Source organism: Sebastes fasciatus, chromosome 21, assembly GCF_043250625.1.
Source record: "Sebastes fasciatus isolate fSebFas1 chromosome 21, fSebFas1.pri, whole genome shotgun sequence".
In the NCBI taxonomy this organism is placed as follows: Eukaryota; Metazoa; Chordata; class Actinopteri; order Perciformes; family Sebastidae; genus Sebastes; species Sebastes fasciatus.
The window spans coordinates 10,800,126-10,817,874 of record NC_133815.1 but is presented as its reverse complement, the minus strand read 5'-3'; the positions used below and the strand labels follow the sequence as shown (position 1 = coordinate 10,817,874).

At 41.4% G+C, this 17,749-nt stretch overlaps 1 protein-coding gene across 3 annotated transcripts in view; it reads left to right on the top strand.

Annotated features, from left to right (window-relative positions):
- ctdspla (CTD (carboxy-terminal domain, RNA polymerase II, polypeptide A) small phosphatase-like a) overlaps positions 1-17,749 on the top strand; it is a 36,737-nt gene that overhangs the window by 4,153 nt on the left and 14,835 nt on the right. For all 3 annotated transcript variants that reach the window (XM_074622410.1, XM_074622411.1, XM_074622409.1), the window contains exon 2: positions 17,223-17,389. In XM_074622410.1, the coding sequence (XP_074478511.1) occupies positions 17,223-17,389 (167 nt within the window). The remainder of the gene's footprint in view (positions 1-17,222; positions 17,390-17,749) is intronic.

The following is a 17,749-nucleotide window of genomic DNA, read 5'->3' as shown; positions in this document are numbered from 1 at the left end:
ATAACTTCACAGTCCGACAGGTATCAGTGGACGAGCTGTTTAACTTAATCAGATTAGGTCAAATCTGAGTTTAGCTCAGACACACTTAGACTGAAACAGATTATGTGTTTAGTTGCTTGAGGTCCTGTTTGATGCCTAATTAATTTTTGTAATAATTATGCTAATCGTACACTTGCCCCCGCACACAAATTATTAATAGACAGCTGTTGATAGTAGGGATGCACCGATACCGATATTGTTATGTACTTTATACACTGGAAATTTAATTCCTGTTTAAGTTTTGACCAATTTGTTACTGCATTAAAAAGGTTTACGCCTGAATTGTAATTCCTGTTAATTTTGAAGATTTTTCACAAAGTTGCTGGTGTATGATTTATTATTTTAATGATAAATAAGTTAGGAAAACAATGTTTAAGTCTAGCCTGATGTTTCCTTACACGTAACAGAATGATCCCAGTCACTTCCACACAGTGAGGCATACAGCTTATTGATTAAACACTGATATCGAATTGGTTATCGGTATCGGCAGATACCCACAGCCAAGGTATCGGTATCGGGACTCGGAGTCGGATTGGTGCATCCCTAGTTGATAGCAATAATACACATTTTGCTTTACATTTTGGAAGCATCCCGGAAAAATTTGGACTGCAACATATTAATGAAAAAACAAATTTAAGCAAACTAATTAAAGCATATATCTGGTGTTATTCTGTATTTTTCTTATAGTCAACAAATCCTGTGAAAACAGAAAAACCAACAATGAGTATCAATCTTTCAGTCTCTCAATACACTCCCAGCCCCAAGCCCATTTGTTCCTACTGAAGACATACATCTTTAAACTAAGATGTGTCACCAACATATTGTTTCAATTTTAAAAAAGAGCCAGTCATTTCCTAAAAAGGCTGGGCACTGTAGTTTTTAGCTACGATTACTCCGGTACGAGAACATTGTGAATTTGTTGTGGACTATTTTCAGCTGTGGAGTATTACACATTTTGCAATGTAGGGAGTTAGTGTCAACAGCATCAGGATGGTGTTTGTGGGTTGGATCAAAATAAACTACAGTCCGCATGAACATAATGAAAAACATGTACAAAGAATGTACAATGGAGCTCTATGGCACAGAGGAACAGGCTTTATCAGGCTTTGGGAACACAGACGACACTTGTTAGTGAGATCAGCTCATTGTTGGTTTTGGTCTTTTGATGGGATTTGTTCACAATAACAAAAATATAGAATATCATCAGCATTATTCTTTAAGTGTGCTCTAGTGTTGCACAGCAGTGTGTTTGTCAGTTTTGCTTCTTCACATGGCTTAATAGAGTGCTACGGGAATGAGTCCTAAAACCCGGAAATGAGTTAGTACTTACGGTTCCTTAAATACGTCATCCCCGCAGCACTCTATAGTTTTCCTGGAGTCCTTGTAAAAACTGTTTTTACTTTTTCTTAAAGCACTTACTGGAGAAAAACAACAAACACAAACTATAATTTCTTTTGATTGCATGCTTTTCGTGGCTGAGTAATATGCATTCTCCTGAAGAGACATAATGTCATTCCCCCCCTGACATTACTCCAAAGGCTGCAGTAAGACACTATCACAGAACCCATTAACGTCCAGTCTTTTACAAACAGTGGTCGAGGTACACTCAGTCTGTCCTCCTACTTTACATTTGAATGTCTTTAATGGAGATGAGGTATATAATTTCACTAGAAGCATAGACGAGGAAGAGTAGCAGCAGGCGCTGGGATTTATGTATATGGCACGTTGAAATGAGGCTCGCTGGTTAGAACATCTTTGCATTGCCAAAAAGAAAACGAGAAAAAAAAGCTGTAATTATATATTAATCTGGAGAAAGGCCTGTGATTTCATGCACACTTGGCTTTTGAGGTTATTCCTGGAAAACGCTGCTGTACATTAATAAAGTGTTTATGATGTGTGGACCACACCTGCAGGGGTGTGTGCAGCACAGTTAGCGAGGAGCGCTGCTGTGAGTTTTGGCTGCGCCGAACGTCCTTGCTGGCACAACTTTGCCACTCTGCCGCGTGCCGCACTCTGCTGTCATGACCGGATTACGATGTTTTACTCAGCCATAGATTTCTTAGATGTATTTTGAGCTTACAGTATGTCATTCACGAGCCTTGAGAAACACATTGGATTGCTATGTGCGTACCGTGAAGTCAATATTCAGTGCACCATTTTGACGAAGAAAAAAAAGAAGCAGAGAAAAGCATGACTCTTGAAGTCCTTATTACAGATTTATGAGCCTATTTCAGCCAATGCTGCTCAGAAAAGCTGATTATCTGCACCTCCAGGGAAGTGTTGGGAGTATTGGACACATCTTCATTACTTCACCATACTGGGCAGCTGATTGGGAGGAGTTGAAATGTTTTTCTTCCAAGCCTAAGCTCCTTGACTGATAAGCTTGTTAACTGTATGTGCGGGGCCGGCCTCAGTGTGTGGATGAACATGCCTGAAGTGGAAGTTGGGGGGATTGTATTAATTTATGTCTTTTACGTTCATTCAGTCCCACAACAAGAGGCGGTGAAATGTTTTTACAGCTGTAAGTAGCAAATAAATGTGTTGTCGTAGTAACTTTGTGTTGTTGCTCCGCACAGAGCTGGTTTGGCGTTAACCACGATGGACACGCCAGCGCTGAGTTTCACATTATGCATACGCTCATAGACAGTCAATCATCGATAGCGGCTCCCTTATGTGTTTGTTGATGGATCAATCTCTTGTTATAAGTTGGAAACAAAAGCAATAAATCATAGTTTATGTTCATATCTCCCTCATGATGTGTTTTTTGTGCCAGTCATTTTTAAAAAATTGTTGGCTGTTAGCATTTTCTAAGTACTGTCAAGAGAAAAAAACATAATATTGATGGGCATATTAGGGAAGCTAATGTTTTTGAAAACTCTGTATTTATAGTTTGACATTTTGAGAAACACCTTTATTCTGTATGAATGTCGATGTCAATGAATCAAGTATTTCTCAAATTAAATGAGTCAATAACATGAGTGAGTGGATACAACAAAGTTTAGTGAATTTTGTATCACGTTTTCGACCATAAAATAACAGCATGTTTGATAATTCACAAAATGTTCAAAACCCCGCCAAATGTTGACAAAAGCAGCCCAAATTTCATCTTATCTACCAGTCCCAACGCTATTTTTTCCCTACCCACTTTAATCAAGAGAAGCCCAATTGGTGGAAACCAGCCCAATCTGGCAACACTGCAGACAAATAGGCCTACAGATATTTCTATATTAAAACGTTTTTAAAAATGGATGAAAATGTTGAATTAGACAAGTCAGATCAATTGAATGTTTCCTCATTTTAAAGAATCAAAATATCTTCAAAATAAACCCGCTATAGGGATATCTGGAAGCTAGCCGAGTAGCCGTCCTGTAAGCTTTTGCCTCTTTTGTCCATTTCCTCCGTGGTGGACTTTGATCCCGACAACATATTATAAAAATGTAAATTATCTCTGATAAAGTGTTATAATGGCTGGTAGAGCTTTTCTCTCCCAGAGACAATGAGGGCTATCTTGTGTGACACAGAATGCATTAGGAGGATGAATGCCAGATTTTCATATCCGCTCACAATAAAGATTCAACTTTTAAAAAATCAGCAAAGTGGTCCTTAATTACTAGGCAGCCTGTAAAGATCTATGGATTGTCAGACACAGTGAAGGAGATGCAATCGCGCTGCAATACGTCCCCGGAGAGGCCACAGGGGAAAAATAGTGTGGGTTGACTCTTTCTTCACTCCTACACTGGCTGACTGTGAATACTTAAAACCATCACTCCGAATGCACTTTTAACTGGAAAAAAAGAGAAAGGAGTTCACAGCAGTGCTGCTCTGAAGTCTCCGTGCTGGCTTCCAGTTTAAAATAGAGCTTTGACATCCTTTTTTTGTTTATAAAGCTTGTCACAGACTGTATTGTTGGTATGCTGCCAGTATGTCCAGTCCAGTAGAGCCCTCAGATCCACAGGACTCTGATCCGGCTCCATTGTTGTTGTCCCACATACATTGTCTTATCCTGCTGCTGTAAATACTCACTAGTAAACGAATTAACTCGCTGAAAATAGTCACAAACAAATACACTATTTTAGAGCTGCAACAATTAATTGATTTGTTGTCAACTATTAAATTAATCGGCAACTATTTTGATTATCGATTAATCGGTTTGAGTAATTTTTTAAGAAAAAAAAGTCAAAACTCTCTGATTCTAGCTTCTTAAATGTGAATATTTTCTGGTTTCTTTACTCCTCTATGACAGTAAACTGAATATCTTTGAGTTGTGGACAAAACAAGACATACGAGGACGTCATCTTGAGCTTTGATCGACATTTTTCACCATTTTCTGACTTTTAATTGACCAAACAACTAATCGATTAATCAAGAAAATAATCGACAATGAAAATAATCATTAGTTGCAGCCCTACACTATTTACTCCTGTTTGAGTAATGTTTGCTAAAAACTACAGAGACTATCTTAAGATTTACATTGTCTGTAGCAACCAGTGGGCTTTGTGCACACACAGGTTAGGGTGAAAGTATTGAAAGACAGCCTAAAACATAGCTGGCGTTGATCTTTTCAAGGGATTTATGGAAGGAAGAAAAATATAGAATAACGGTAGCCGCGTCCTTTAAATCAGTGATTCTCAAAGTGGGGTTTGTGACACTGTCAGTCCGCGAAATAATAATAATTTTAATAGTCATTCAAATGTGCATATATATCCACATATGGTGACCATTTGCACCAACAAAACAAGCTTATTGTGTCCATTACTCCCACCCACTTTAGCTTTGGAAATATGATTGGGACTCATTATTTTAAAGTTGAAGCACTTACTGGAAGTCAGCTTTAGACTGGTTAAATATCTGGGTTTATTAGGGATATTCCAGCCTTGCTAATCATTTTCTGAAAGCTTTTAAGATCAATTACTTGAAATGTCGGCTATAAATGCCGTCAAGTTGAGTCCAAATGCAATTTGAATAAAATCACAACTCTGTTTACAAGTATATAAGTGGAAATTGAGATGTGTTTCTGTTTATCACTATGAAATAGGTCTGAAGGTTGAAAAGTTTCAGAATACACACAGTTCCAACGGCATCTAAGAGTACGAATGATAGTAAGCATTATGCTTAATCGGTGTTACGATTATGAGGGGGTCCTTGGAAAATGTTCTTCCCAGTAAGCGGTCCCTAACCCCAATTAGTTTCCCATGCTTTAAATAAATATGCACCATATTTCCCCCCTGAAATGTTGTGCAATTGAAGAATAAAGTAGCACACAATGGAAGCACTCAGGTAAAGTACAAGAAAATTATATACAATATGTAAATTATAAAACAAATTTGTGTTTTTCCTTACTTATTTATCATCTTATTTGTATCATTCAGTTTTATCATGTTTGTCTCGAACAAATACATGACGCCTTCAGTAAGTCCTCAAAGTCACATGAGCACATGTTCCTGTTTCTGTTCCTGTTGATATCAAGACTTCCATTCCTGTGTTGATGATTAGTTGGTGTGTTTGACCTCACAAGGTTTGTAATGGTTTGTTTCTACACTGGGTTACAGTAAAGTAATGTACATTTTGCTTAAGCATTTGAAATTGCTGCTGTATGCATCTAAGTTTATATTCCTCTGTATGTATATATATATATATATATAGATATATATATATATATATATAATATTCCTCTTCTTATGTAATGCCTTGCGATTGGCCGGTTTAAAGGAATGTATGTTCGTGCTCCTGCTGCACATCAGAATCTCCACATTTCTCTGCTCTCAGTGAAGTATTTTGTTATTCCGTTAGTTGGTTGTGCTGCAGAGCATGGTTTGGGGTTTTTCGGGGCCTCTTTTTATGTCTGTGTGCTTTGGACTGTACGTTTGACGGCATTGTGGGAAAGTTTTATGTTTGAATTGTTGCCTCGAGTGTAGCTCATGTGCTGTGGTTGCTTGTTTTGGAGCAAACTCCGACTTCAAAATGTCCAGCGTGGGCTTTGAAGAGACTATTAGTAGAGTTTCAAGTAGATTCTTCTTCATTCTGATGGGTTGTGATTGCACTATCATAATGTAGTTTGTATTGATTTGAATGAGGAAATGTACATTTCAGTGTATGATAACAGAGGAACTTCCAGTTCCAGCTTAATTGACTGCAGCTGTCAGTGACTTTCAACTCTTCAAGCTTCGCCTAATTGAACACAGAAGACAAACGGCCGACACTCGTTCTGGTGCATGCTTGTCATTCTTCGATTTGAACGCACAGCATTGTTGTAGGATTACATCACTCATGCCTTTCCTGTGTATCTTGACACATCGGAATTCAGTGGCCGTGAATGAGTGAAGACCATTATTAATGCTCCGAAAGCCACAATCCCTTCGGAAGCAGAAGGACCGCCTGCCACACGGCCGCGGCGGCGAGGACGCTGCTGATCTAAAGCCTGTTTCTATCGGGAGGGCTGTTGAGCGCGGACTCGGACTGGCCGCGAGCTAGAATTAATTGAGCGTCCATCCAGGGAAACGGACGTTGTCAAAACAGATCAATACCATCAGAGAAAGGTAGGGGTCAAGGAGGAAAGAGTGTGTCAAGAAGAGAGGGCAGGAGAAAGTGCTCAAATAGCATCTGTGTGTCTCTTGGGTTGCAGGCAGGTACCTGGCCTGGCTCTGACAGGGGGATGGCCTTTCTGCATATTTTGCCCTCTTCTGGCTGGCATTCATCACCAGTAATTGGCCATCTAAAAGGGAGATCATGTTTTGTCCATAATGATTTTCTGTCACCCTTCCTGAAATTATGCTGCGTGCCACTTTGTCAGATGTTTGACAGAAGAGCATAAAAGGTTTATGCATTTTTAAGTAGATGAGCGAGGCATAAGCAAATATGGAGGCTGTAAAAGACACAAAGAGGTATTTTTTCTGCCTCTCCAGAGGTAAAGGTGAATACTGTTAGGCTGTGAATCTCAAGGGGCACTAAGTAGGACATGCTGTGTGTGGAAACGTAGAGGTGAACGCCTCTCCGAGAGCAGAGGCATGGGAAACTGTAGCAGCAATACACAAGCAGGGTACCAACACACGCTCACACTAATACATGACCTACTTGTTAGCTTCCTTTCCATTCATAGCAAGCAGCGTTTTAATGAGTCTGATTTACTGGAAAAACCCGCAATTTGTTGTTTTGATGCCTGCTGGATGCTTTCGTGTTTGAGAACAAAACTTAAAGGGGCATCAAGTCTGAAAAAAACAACAACCCTGATGATGTCATTGTGATGTCATCAGGGTTTTCTCTTTTAAAACAAAAAGCTTGTTACAGCCAGTGGTCAACTCCGGGTCTGAAAAGTGAAGCCAATGAGGAAGTGCCTTAAATTTGCATTCTTTCTAGCAGCCAGCAGGGGGCGACTCCTCTGGTTGCAAAAAGAAGTCTGATTGCATAGAAGTCAATGAGAAAATGACCCTACTTCTCACATTGTAAACATGAGTTTATGGTCTCAATCCCTAGTTTCAAGTCTTCTTCAATACAGCATGATGTTCATTTAGTAAATTATGGTCCCATTTAGAGTCAAATAGACCATAAAGCAGGGTATGCTTTAGTGATTGACAGGTCGCTACCACGGCGTTGTCTGGTCTGGGAGTTGTCCGTGTTTTCGTCTCACAACTTTAACCCTTTCACAGTGTGTTTTCAGTTCATGAAAGTTAATTATAACATTTTGGTCATCTAAAAATGTCACTTGTGGTTGCAAAAAACCAAGATGGCGATGGCCAAAATGCCAAAATCGATGCTTCAAAATGGCAGTCACGGTGACTACGTCCACTTCTTATATACAGCCTATGGTTATAGATGAGGATGCGAGGAGTTTGAAAGTGGTGGTGATTTACCAGACACGGAGGGTTTAACAAAAAGACGCTGTTGGTTGCATTGTGGGAAAGTTGACCTACAGTATAATAGGCCTCTGCTGCTTCAGTTTTGTCCGTCTCTTGTAAGTTCCCAAATTTTATGGAAGATCAATACTAAATTGTTGAAGTTCTCCTTTAAATTCCACTCTTAACTGCTCACCGGATCAATTTTACGGCTGCATGAACAGCATCTCTGGGGTCACCGAGTGTGCGACGGGCATGTCCATACTCAAGAGAAGCCCGAAGACAGGCTCTTAATTTCATCTGACATTAAATCTTCTCTTTTAACCAACAGACAGGCAAGGAGGATTTCCCATCAGTCACTGAGCCTCTGGCACTGCGCGCACAGTTGTAGATGAGAATATAAAAAGATATATAAATAATAAAACCGCCGCAGCCCCAAACAACGTGGGCTGTGTTGCTGCCGGTTGCGTAACTCCGGCAGAATAGTCAGATCTCCCTCATTATTTCCCCCTGAGCTCTCAGTGGGTTAATTCCCCCGCGCTTGTCATCTCCTTCATTACACCGAGCGCTCAAGAAGCAGCAGCCCTCATCCCCCCACCACCACCACCACCACCGCCACCGCCCCTGGGGGGCTGCAGGCAGGCTGGCACCGCCACCACAGCGCCCACGCCGCTGTGCGACTGAGGCAGGAAAGCAAGGGCAGACCCGCCCACGTCTCTGTGTCAGGGTTCACGACAGCAGCTGGCTGAATTAGTACCCTGCAGTTCGACATGGGTGCCGACGGAGTGGTTTATGTGTTTAAATCTCAGCAAACCGTGTCTTGACTTCAAATGTAACTGGGTTATTGAGTGAATGTCAGTTACATAAGGTCATGTAGGATGCATATATATATCCTCCCGGATAAGTAAAGTAGGGAAATAAAACCGGAGGGGCAGCTGAGGGTCAGTCAGTGTGACTAATTCCATCTACGAGAACTGAGTGTACAGTACCTCCCCAGCTTCAGCTGTCTGTGTGGTGAAGTAAGGAGGCTTAATGGGAGTTTATTTTATCATACTGTGCTATTATTGCCTCGATGGCCTCACATATAACCCACCATGGGCCGCGGCACAGTGAACACACACAGGCTGAAGTGTCAGCTCATCTGATGCTACCTAACTCCACTCAGCTGTTTGGATTTGCTGTGTGTTTCCATGTGTGTGTGTTCATGTTCGAGGGTATTGTGAAGCAGATGCTCTTTGGTGTAAATATTGCTTAGGAAGCTGTTCTGTTGTAATTATCATCGCCTGTCTTGGTGGTGGGATTTTCTCTTGTTCGGAAACGATCAATGATCTGTGTGTGAGTGACTGTAGCTCAGTTGGTGTAAAGGGTCGGCTCTTAGTTGCAGGATTGGAGGCTCGTGGTGTCCACATGTCCAAGTGTGCTTGAGCAAGACACTGTATGGCTGTACTGGCTCCTGATGTATGTAGATGGCAATAAATGAAGGTCACTTTGGACAAAACCACCTGCTTAATGTTAGGACTGGGCGATATGGCCAAAATCTTCTATCCCGTTAAAGGTAATTTCATATCTTGATAATGATATATATCACCATATAGCATGTTTTCTGGTAGTAAATAAATAGTCTATATGAAATAATCACATGGTAAAGACTATTTTTGTATACTCCTGTGTGAATTAAATACTTGACAAATTTAGTACAAAAAGGATATAACAGTTTTCAAGTGAAATATTCTAAGTTCGTATGTGCTTATTATCAATTTAGACGACGTAATTGTGTATCGCGATATCTCGATATATGATTTCATCACGATATGATACCATTGAATAACCATTAAATTATCATATTGAATTATCGCCCAGCCCCACTTAACATACCAAATGCAAAATATATTGATACCCTAACCATTTAAGTCATTTATCAAGCAAAATTTGCAAACAACTCAGGGCCCAGCTGGTTTCAGCTGCCCCAATGCAGGATTTTGAAGTTGACACCTTGTGCTTTGGGAAATTATGACGGGCACTTTTCACCATTTTTGTACATTTAAAACAATAATAGGATAATTAAAAAATGGTCAAGAGATGAGTGAATATAGCCATTGGTTGCAGTCCCTGTCTAATTTAAAGGTACAGTGTGTAGGATTTGGCAGCATCTGGTGGTGCGGTTGCAGATTGCAACCAACTGAGTACCACTCCGCTCACTCCTCCCTTGACTGCGGTAACGGCATTCACCTCGCTCAGATGCCATCCTTACCATAATAACACTACTTTAGGAGCAACGGAAATCAGACGCCGGCTGGCGGTATCGCGGTTTTGCACTCTGCGGGTCACGTTATCGCAGTTTCACAAGCATGTTGGAGAACTACGGTGGTCTTAAGGTAACGTAAAAACACGAAAGTCTCTCTCTAGATCCAGTGTTTGGTTCGTCCATTCTGTATTACTGTAGAAACATGGTGGAGCAACAGCAGACTCAGTGAAGAGGACCCGCTCCCTATGTAGATATGAAGGACTCTTTCTCAGCTAACGAAAATACAACGATGCTTAGTTTCATGTGATTATACACTAAAGAAAACATAGTTATGGATATTATATTCCATTTCTGCAAATAAAGCCCCCAAAATGTCGCCCACTGTTCCTTTAAGAATAAGATAAAGTGTTTCCTTTCTTAGCGTCATCCCCGTTGGAGGTATTATATAGTGTATTACTGCAGGGATTCCTTCCACTGTGTTATTTTGCTGACACAACAAGGAGTTCCCCCTCGCTGCTTGTCTGTTGCTGTTAATATGTGATAGCCGGGGACAGAAACAGCTTCCTCTTCTTCAGGTGCTCTCTCTGCCTCTTGAGTGTTGTCAACTCACGACATTAGATCCCAGCGAATAGTGGATTACCTGTTGGTTGGTGTATGTGTGTAGAGGACTTGTACTCTATCTCACACGTTGTTATGTAAGCTGGTCCCATTTTTATTGCAAACAGCTCACACTCAAAATCTCAGTGAGGGAAGGTTATCTGAAAAATCATGCCCCACTGCTTGAGGCGATAGCAGGGGTCATTTTTGACGATTGGTGTCTCCTCGCCATGATGTCAGGAAGGCTTGTTTCTTTGTATTATATAGCAGCGATAGCGTGGAAATCCCTGTGGCTCCCGGCTGTTTTATTTCGGTGTATGTTAAGTACCCGGCTGTGCCATTTAAAACCAGCCTGTTTTCCATCTGAATTATTTAAGCTGCACCTTCACAAGGACCGTTCTCACATTCACCTCCATGCCCCCCAGGTACTGTACACTTTACCTGCCTGGCTGGTCAACTAACTGCTGCTGGAGTGCAACTTCATGGTCTGTCACACAGGCACTACCAATACCAGATATAATAGAATATTAATATTGTGCACACATGGGATTATTACTGACAGCCCAAATAAAGGGGTTTAGATTTGGGGTTCTCCGCCTTCTTTTTTTGTTTTTGTTTTTAACGGCAGACCGTTTTTATATTGATAATTTTGTTTCGGAATAGCCAACCGGGGCACCTGATTCAATTATTATCAGGCCATTAAATAGGCGTTATCAGTCGCTATAAGCACCATAGATGTGGGTCAGTAGGGGCCTACTACACCTACTATGTTGTAAATGTGAAAGTAAAATTTAAAAGCAACACGTTCTAACACATTGTAAAACTGAATGAAACGTTACGTTTTTAACACTAGGCAAGAAAACTACAACTTCTTTAGGTTTAGGCAGCAAAACTACAACTTTAACTACACGTTGTTGTTTTCACAAGGGATGCGAACCCCAGTCTCTTGTGCGAAAACATACTGTCATACTGCAGTTGCTAGAGGTCACTGTCATGTTCTTTTTTTACCTTTTTTCAGTGACCTACCATATGAATAGATGATAAAACCTACTAGTGGGTGTAGTAGGCCCCTATTGACCCACATCTATGGTGCTTATAGCGACCAATAACGGCTATTTAATAGCCTGACAACAGTCTAATCAGCTGACCGGGAGGAAAAATGCAGCAAAGAGTGCACCGAGTTCAAGTTAGTTACTGCAAAAAATACCCTTTAATAGCCTATAAAGTTAAATGTTTATTAATCAGCTTCTTTTGCCAAATCTTCTGATTTACTCACGGCCTGGTAGAAAATGTTACGAAACCTGTGTGATCATCTGACCGCAAATGTTTATTACCCGATCCGACTTTGTTTGTTGCAATGTTGTTATATTCCCAGACCTCTGGTGAGCACAATGTTCATAACTAATAGAAACGATGTCCAAAAACTATGAAAATAAGACCCAAGTTGCAATAAACCTGAATTAACCTTTAAACGTTCGCCCTGCTAAAATTGCTCCCCCAGAAGCATTTGGCTCCAGAGTGATGAATGTCCTGACATAAACCTTTGAGACTTCATTCAGCGGCTAAACTTAAACCTACCGTCGTATTTCAGATGTGGCATGTTGTGTTTTGACTGGGTGCATACTTTATGTGCTTTTATAGCTACAGTAAAGGAGGCCACCTCAAAAGTCTTGAGCTAAGCCGGGGGATCATATTCCCCTCTCGGAGCTTGGCTTTAGTCCACGCTGCGGGTCACGGGGTGATTATCTCTTCCTGTCAGGAATGCCGAGAATTTCCTGCGTTTTCTCCCTCTTCCGGCCTAGTTAGTGGTTGTGCCTGAACATGTGACAGAGAGCCTGGGCTCCGGCTGGCTCTGATTGACTAGAGAGAGGCTTTTTATCACTGTTACCTAACGTTCAGCAGGAGCAATGACACAGGCAGCGCCATAAAGGGACGCTTTTTACAGCTCTCACTTCAAGGGAATATGCTGATCGAATGAAGTGTATTCAGTGGGTAAATAATTCTGCACCTGCTCTGAGGAGGCTGCAGCTTTGGCCTCATATCTCTCTCGCTCTCTCAAGGGAGCTTTTGTTAGATACAGTAAAACCCTTTACTTAGATTTTAGTGAGGTGGATCCCTTATTAGCAGAACTGCACACTGTCAGCTAGTTCCTGGGTGCTTTAGTGTTTCATTTGACGGATTTAGCTTGTTGTTGTGTTTTTAATGGCAAATGTTGCACTTTAACCTTTCGCCGTTATTCTCAGAGCGTTACCGTGCAAGGCGAGCCGACTCCGGTCACATTCCTGAGCAAGGACAAGTTTGTGTCAGTCTGTGAAGTATGCGGTTTGTTGATCGCTGCGCACGTGGCCTTTTGCCTAAACATGTGAACATGTGCTGCATGTGTGTGTGTGTATTTGCTCGGTCTCCGGCGGCAGCAGTCAACTCTCAGCTATGTTGTTTGTGTCAAAAGGGAGAAAGGAAAGCTCTGTTTGTGTAGGGTGGTGGTGCAGGAGGGGGGTGGAGTAAGAATCAGACCCAAGTATAGGCTGTCTCGCCACAGTAACTCTCCCCACCCATTCTACGCCCTTTTCTCCCCTTTCCAAGCTCCCTCTGCTTTCTCTCTTTCCCGCCCTCGCACTCCCACCTGCTTTTTTTCGGGGCGGTTTCGGGGGGGCAGCGGACCAGGGCGGGAAAATGTAGACAGCCTCAAAATGGAGGAGCGGAGAATGACATCAAGGAGGCCAACTTTAAGGAGAGTTTCCAAACTGGAAACGTACTACGTTAAATGGTCCGCTCACTCAAATTACAACCCTTTATTCCACTACTAGATAGTTTTTCGAGTGTCTGAGATTTCTGTTTCCACCCCCGATGCTATGGAAGTGAATGGAGTTTTAATGCTCTTATTAATGGCTCATAATTGATCAATAAAGCCGTATTATATTATTTATTAACCATTAAAGAGGACCTATTATGCTTTTGTGCTTTTTCCCTTTTCCTTTCGTGTGTTATATACTGTAGTTTTTTTGTGCATGTAAAAGTTCTGCAAAATTAAAAAAAGACCGAAGTTACGCCAAAGGGAGTTGCACTCTCCCCAACAGAAACACTGCTCCTTAACAGCCTGAAACGTCTTGCTTGAAGTCCCGCCTTTCCTTCTGTAACGTGGTGATGTCACCAAGTAATACATTTGCATAATACCTGCCTAAGAGCTAGTTTGGCACGCCCTCAAACAAAGCTAGTTAGAGCGGAGCTGGAGCGGAGTCTGAAGAGTTTGGTTCCGTTGACAAATCACAAAAGTGGGCCAGCTGACCAATCAGAGCAGACTGGGCGTTTTGAGACAGCCGGTATGAGAGAAAATAAAGCGTTTTTTGAACATTAAAGCATGTAAATATGTTCTAGTAGAAACCTAAAATACAAGTATGCAACTGAAAATGAGCATAATAGGTCCTCTTTAACCATTAACAAAGCCATTATAGATACAGCGTATAAACCTTAACAAAAAGTTCCTTTTATTTATTAGAAAGTGGTTCCTATTATTCAATGCAGTGAGCACCACAAAAGATATTCCACTCACCTAGAATCAAACCTAACCTGCTTCGCCAGTTCACACTGTCGCCTATTTGAGTTAACCAACCCCTAAATTTGATAGTTAATGTTCTTTATAGATCGTGCCACGATATAAAGTTTGGCATATGTATTTAATTTGACCACATTAAATCCCTGTGACTTAACGAGACTTCCTCAACTGTGTGTGTGTGTTGGTGACCTCTCTCTTATGGGGTTAATGCGTTCAGTGTGTTGTTTTGCCTTTTCTCTAATCAGATGAATTCCTGTCGTGTTCAACTGTTAATGCTTTCTCTTTATATAACAGTAAACATTCAAGTTTACTTTTAAATCCCCAAGACATGCAGAGAGAAATACTTCTCTAGTCAGTGCACTTTTGTCAGTTTGCTGTACGAGCATCAAGTCTACGAGGGCAGAACATCTCCTTCAATCACCACGCAGGTTCTAGTAACACAGCGTGTTGCCTTCCTGTTCAGACCGTATAGCTGCTGTTTGTTTACCGAAGTGTTGCTTCTCGGGAACATCTATCGAGGGAAGAGGGAGAGCACACGGCGAGCTTTGGACTACAAAGGCGGGAGAGAACAAAGCAGACAAACTGCCCGCGGCCTGTCAGATCCAGTCGGAGCAACCCAAGGATAGATCCAAGCGTCAATCTGAAGGCTCTCAGAAGAACAGGAGCAGGCTGCAAACAGCCTCGGCATGCATGGCTAACTGGGCCGCCTGTGTCACACGGCTGTATGAACACGTTAACAAGACGGCGGCAAACGGGGAGGACGGCGTTGTGATGGCCGCTCCGAGGCACGAAAATGATGATTCCAGCTAAAGTCAGCCCGTGGACACTTCAAAGTCCTGAACAGATTTGGGATTTCCATGCCTAGAAATTACCTTTAAAGCAATTAAAACTGGCAGAATTTTCGACTTCAGGAACACCTCGGGATAATTGCGCTGTCAGATTTGAGCCTTTGTGCTGGAGCTGCCCAAAATTTCTATTTTTATCCTCACAGACAGAAAGTATAAAAATCATAATCCGCGATAGAACATTTATAGAGGCCTGCAGACCAGCTGAGCCCGCTTGTTTCTCCTCTGTCAGTGTGAAAGTAGGCCATGGGCTTCAGAGACAGTGGAGGAGGAATGATGTAACCAGGGACCTATATGTGTATGTTGTTTTCTCCCCGGAGCTTTGCCGCACTCTGCCACAGATCAACCCTTCTTCCCAAGCATTCGGTTATTGTCAAATATAGTCAAATAATAGAAACGCATCCAAGCTGTTTAAAATATAGAATCTACTGTTTATGCACAGTGATTTTTTTGTAGTCGTTACTGGACATTCAAGGTCTCTTTAATGTGAACATTTCTTTCTTTTAATGTCACATATATGATATTAATCCGTCTGTCTCGCTCGCTCCTTCTTTCTTGATGTTAATTAACTGGACTACCTTCCCAGAGGGCTCTCTGACGATGCCTATTTTTGTCCCTGTGCTCGCTCGCCGTGTCATACAACATACATCTCAGCCCCCTTTTTATCACGATAATGACGATGCATGTAAAACGCAGTCTATCTGCAACTGTGAGCATCATGTTGTCTTTCAGAAGATGCTTCTCATTGACGTAAACGCTTTTAAACATAATGATATCTACTCTCAACAGCTGACTGTGAAATGGCACTAAATCAGCACTTGATTCAAAAGTCAAGGGGAGGCCTTTTTATATCTCACATCGTGTTACTTGTAGCATAAACACTTAACTCCAGAGCACAAAGTTGAGCTATTTGTACATGAATATTTCCATGTTTTACTCCACTAAATTTCAGAAACATTTTATTATTTTCCACACACAAAATTAAAAGAATACATTTCGGGACTTAAGGGCATTTGTATTAAACTACCTAACCATATCAAACTTTTTCTTCATTGATTACTTAACCTTGAGTACATTTTGCGATAGATACCACTTTCATATCTGCCTGTTAAAGGTGCTATTGATAACATTGATAACATTCAGCCACTAGATGTTGTGATAAACAAAAAATTAATTTGGACACATCAACATTTTTTAAATGATTAAGTCAAAATCATAAAAAATGTTTTAGGCAAACCATACTTTTATTTGGCACCTTTATAAAAGTTATGTAGATTATTATTATTATTTTTAAATATTCGTCTACATAAAGATTTTATCTATAACACCTTTTAAATAGTCTAAATTAAGCTAACTGTCTGCTAGCTGCAGAGGTGGGACCAAGTCATTGTTTTGCAAGTACAAAGTATGTCTCAAGTCTTTGCACTCAAGTCCCTAGTCAAGACTGAGAAGTCCCAAGTCAAGACTGAAGAGTCCCAAGTCCCAAGTCCTAAACTTTGAGTTTTGAGTCCTAAACAAGTCATAATGCACTCTTCACCAAATGCCATTTTAACAACCGTGTAACTGGCGCTCAGTAACGTAACGTTAGTTCTTCATGGTTTTCTCCTGCAACTTGATTGGATGCTGTTGGATTAGTTCAAACAAAGTGGATCAGGGGAATTAAGTGTAAGATAATCAAATGCAAGTCCCAATAATATTCACCAAAAATAAAGATTCCAGAGTTCTATAAAAAAAACAAAAAAACGTTTCGGTTATTTAGCAATAAACAAGAAAAGATAGAAAATTAAATAGACCCAACATCTCTGACGTTGTTGGAGTTACATCCGATACCGGACAGTTGATCGTCTGTCAAGTTGAGTCTAAAGTCATCAAATTTGTGACTCGAGTCGGACTCGAGTCCAAATCATGTGACTCGAGTCCACACCTCTGGCTAGTTGTAGCTTTGCATTGAATGGACAGATGTGAGAGTGGTATCGATCGACGTATTCATAATTCTTAATGCGTGACTTTTAGTGTTTTTATATTGTGGTATTAAGCACAACATTTGAATACTTCCTCCACCACTGGCTGACGTATACAAATAACCCCGCTCTTTCTTTCCTTATCTCTTCCAGTCTCCCAGTCCAACAGCAGCCTAAAGAAGCATCGCAGCCGAAGCATTTTCAGCCCCTTCTTCTGCTGCTTCCGCAACTACAATGACTACCACGTGGAGCCACCACCCGCCAACAACAAGGCACTCGCTCTGCCCCCGCCGCCAGAGGAGAATGGCAGTCCTCCCAAGGTGAAAATCATTTTTTCTCTCACGTCCTTCTTGGCCGGACTCCAAATTACATACCATTTGCATCCGCATGACTAAAAAACCTTTGTGGGAATCGGTTGATATTTTACAACAGGAATCCTAGTTTGACTGGAGCGATCCAGTAACATTTGTTTGGCTTTGTTACGGGGAGCTTGTTAGGGGTTTGCCTTTTCCTGCAGAGAGCCGAGGCTGAGGCGCTGTGCAGCCTCGCTGAGCTGCTCCCTCCACAAATTTTTCCAGCTGCTTCAAACCCGTTGAACCCAGAGGTTGTTTACCATCCGCTGCTCGAAAATACGGGCTCGCTTCCCATCTCGCATTCTTCGATATCTGCCTACGCACACA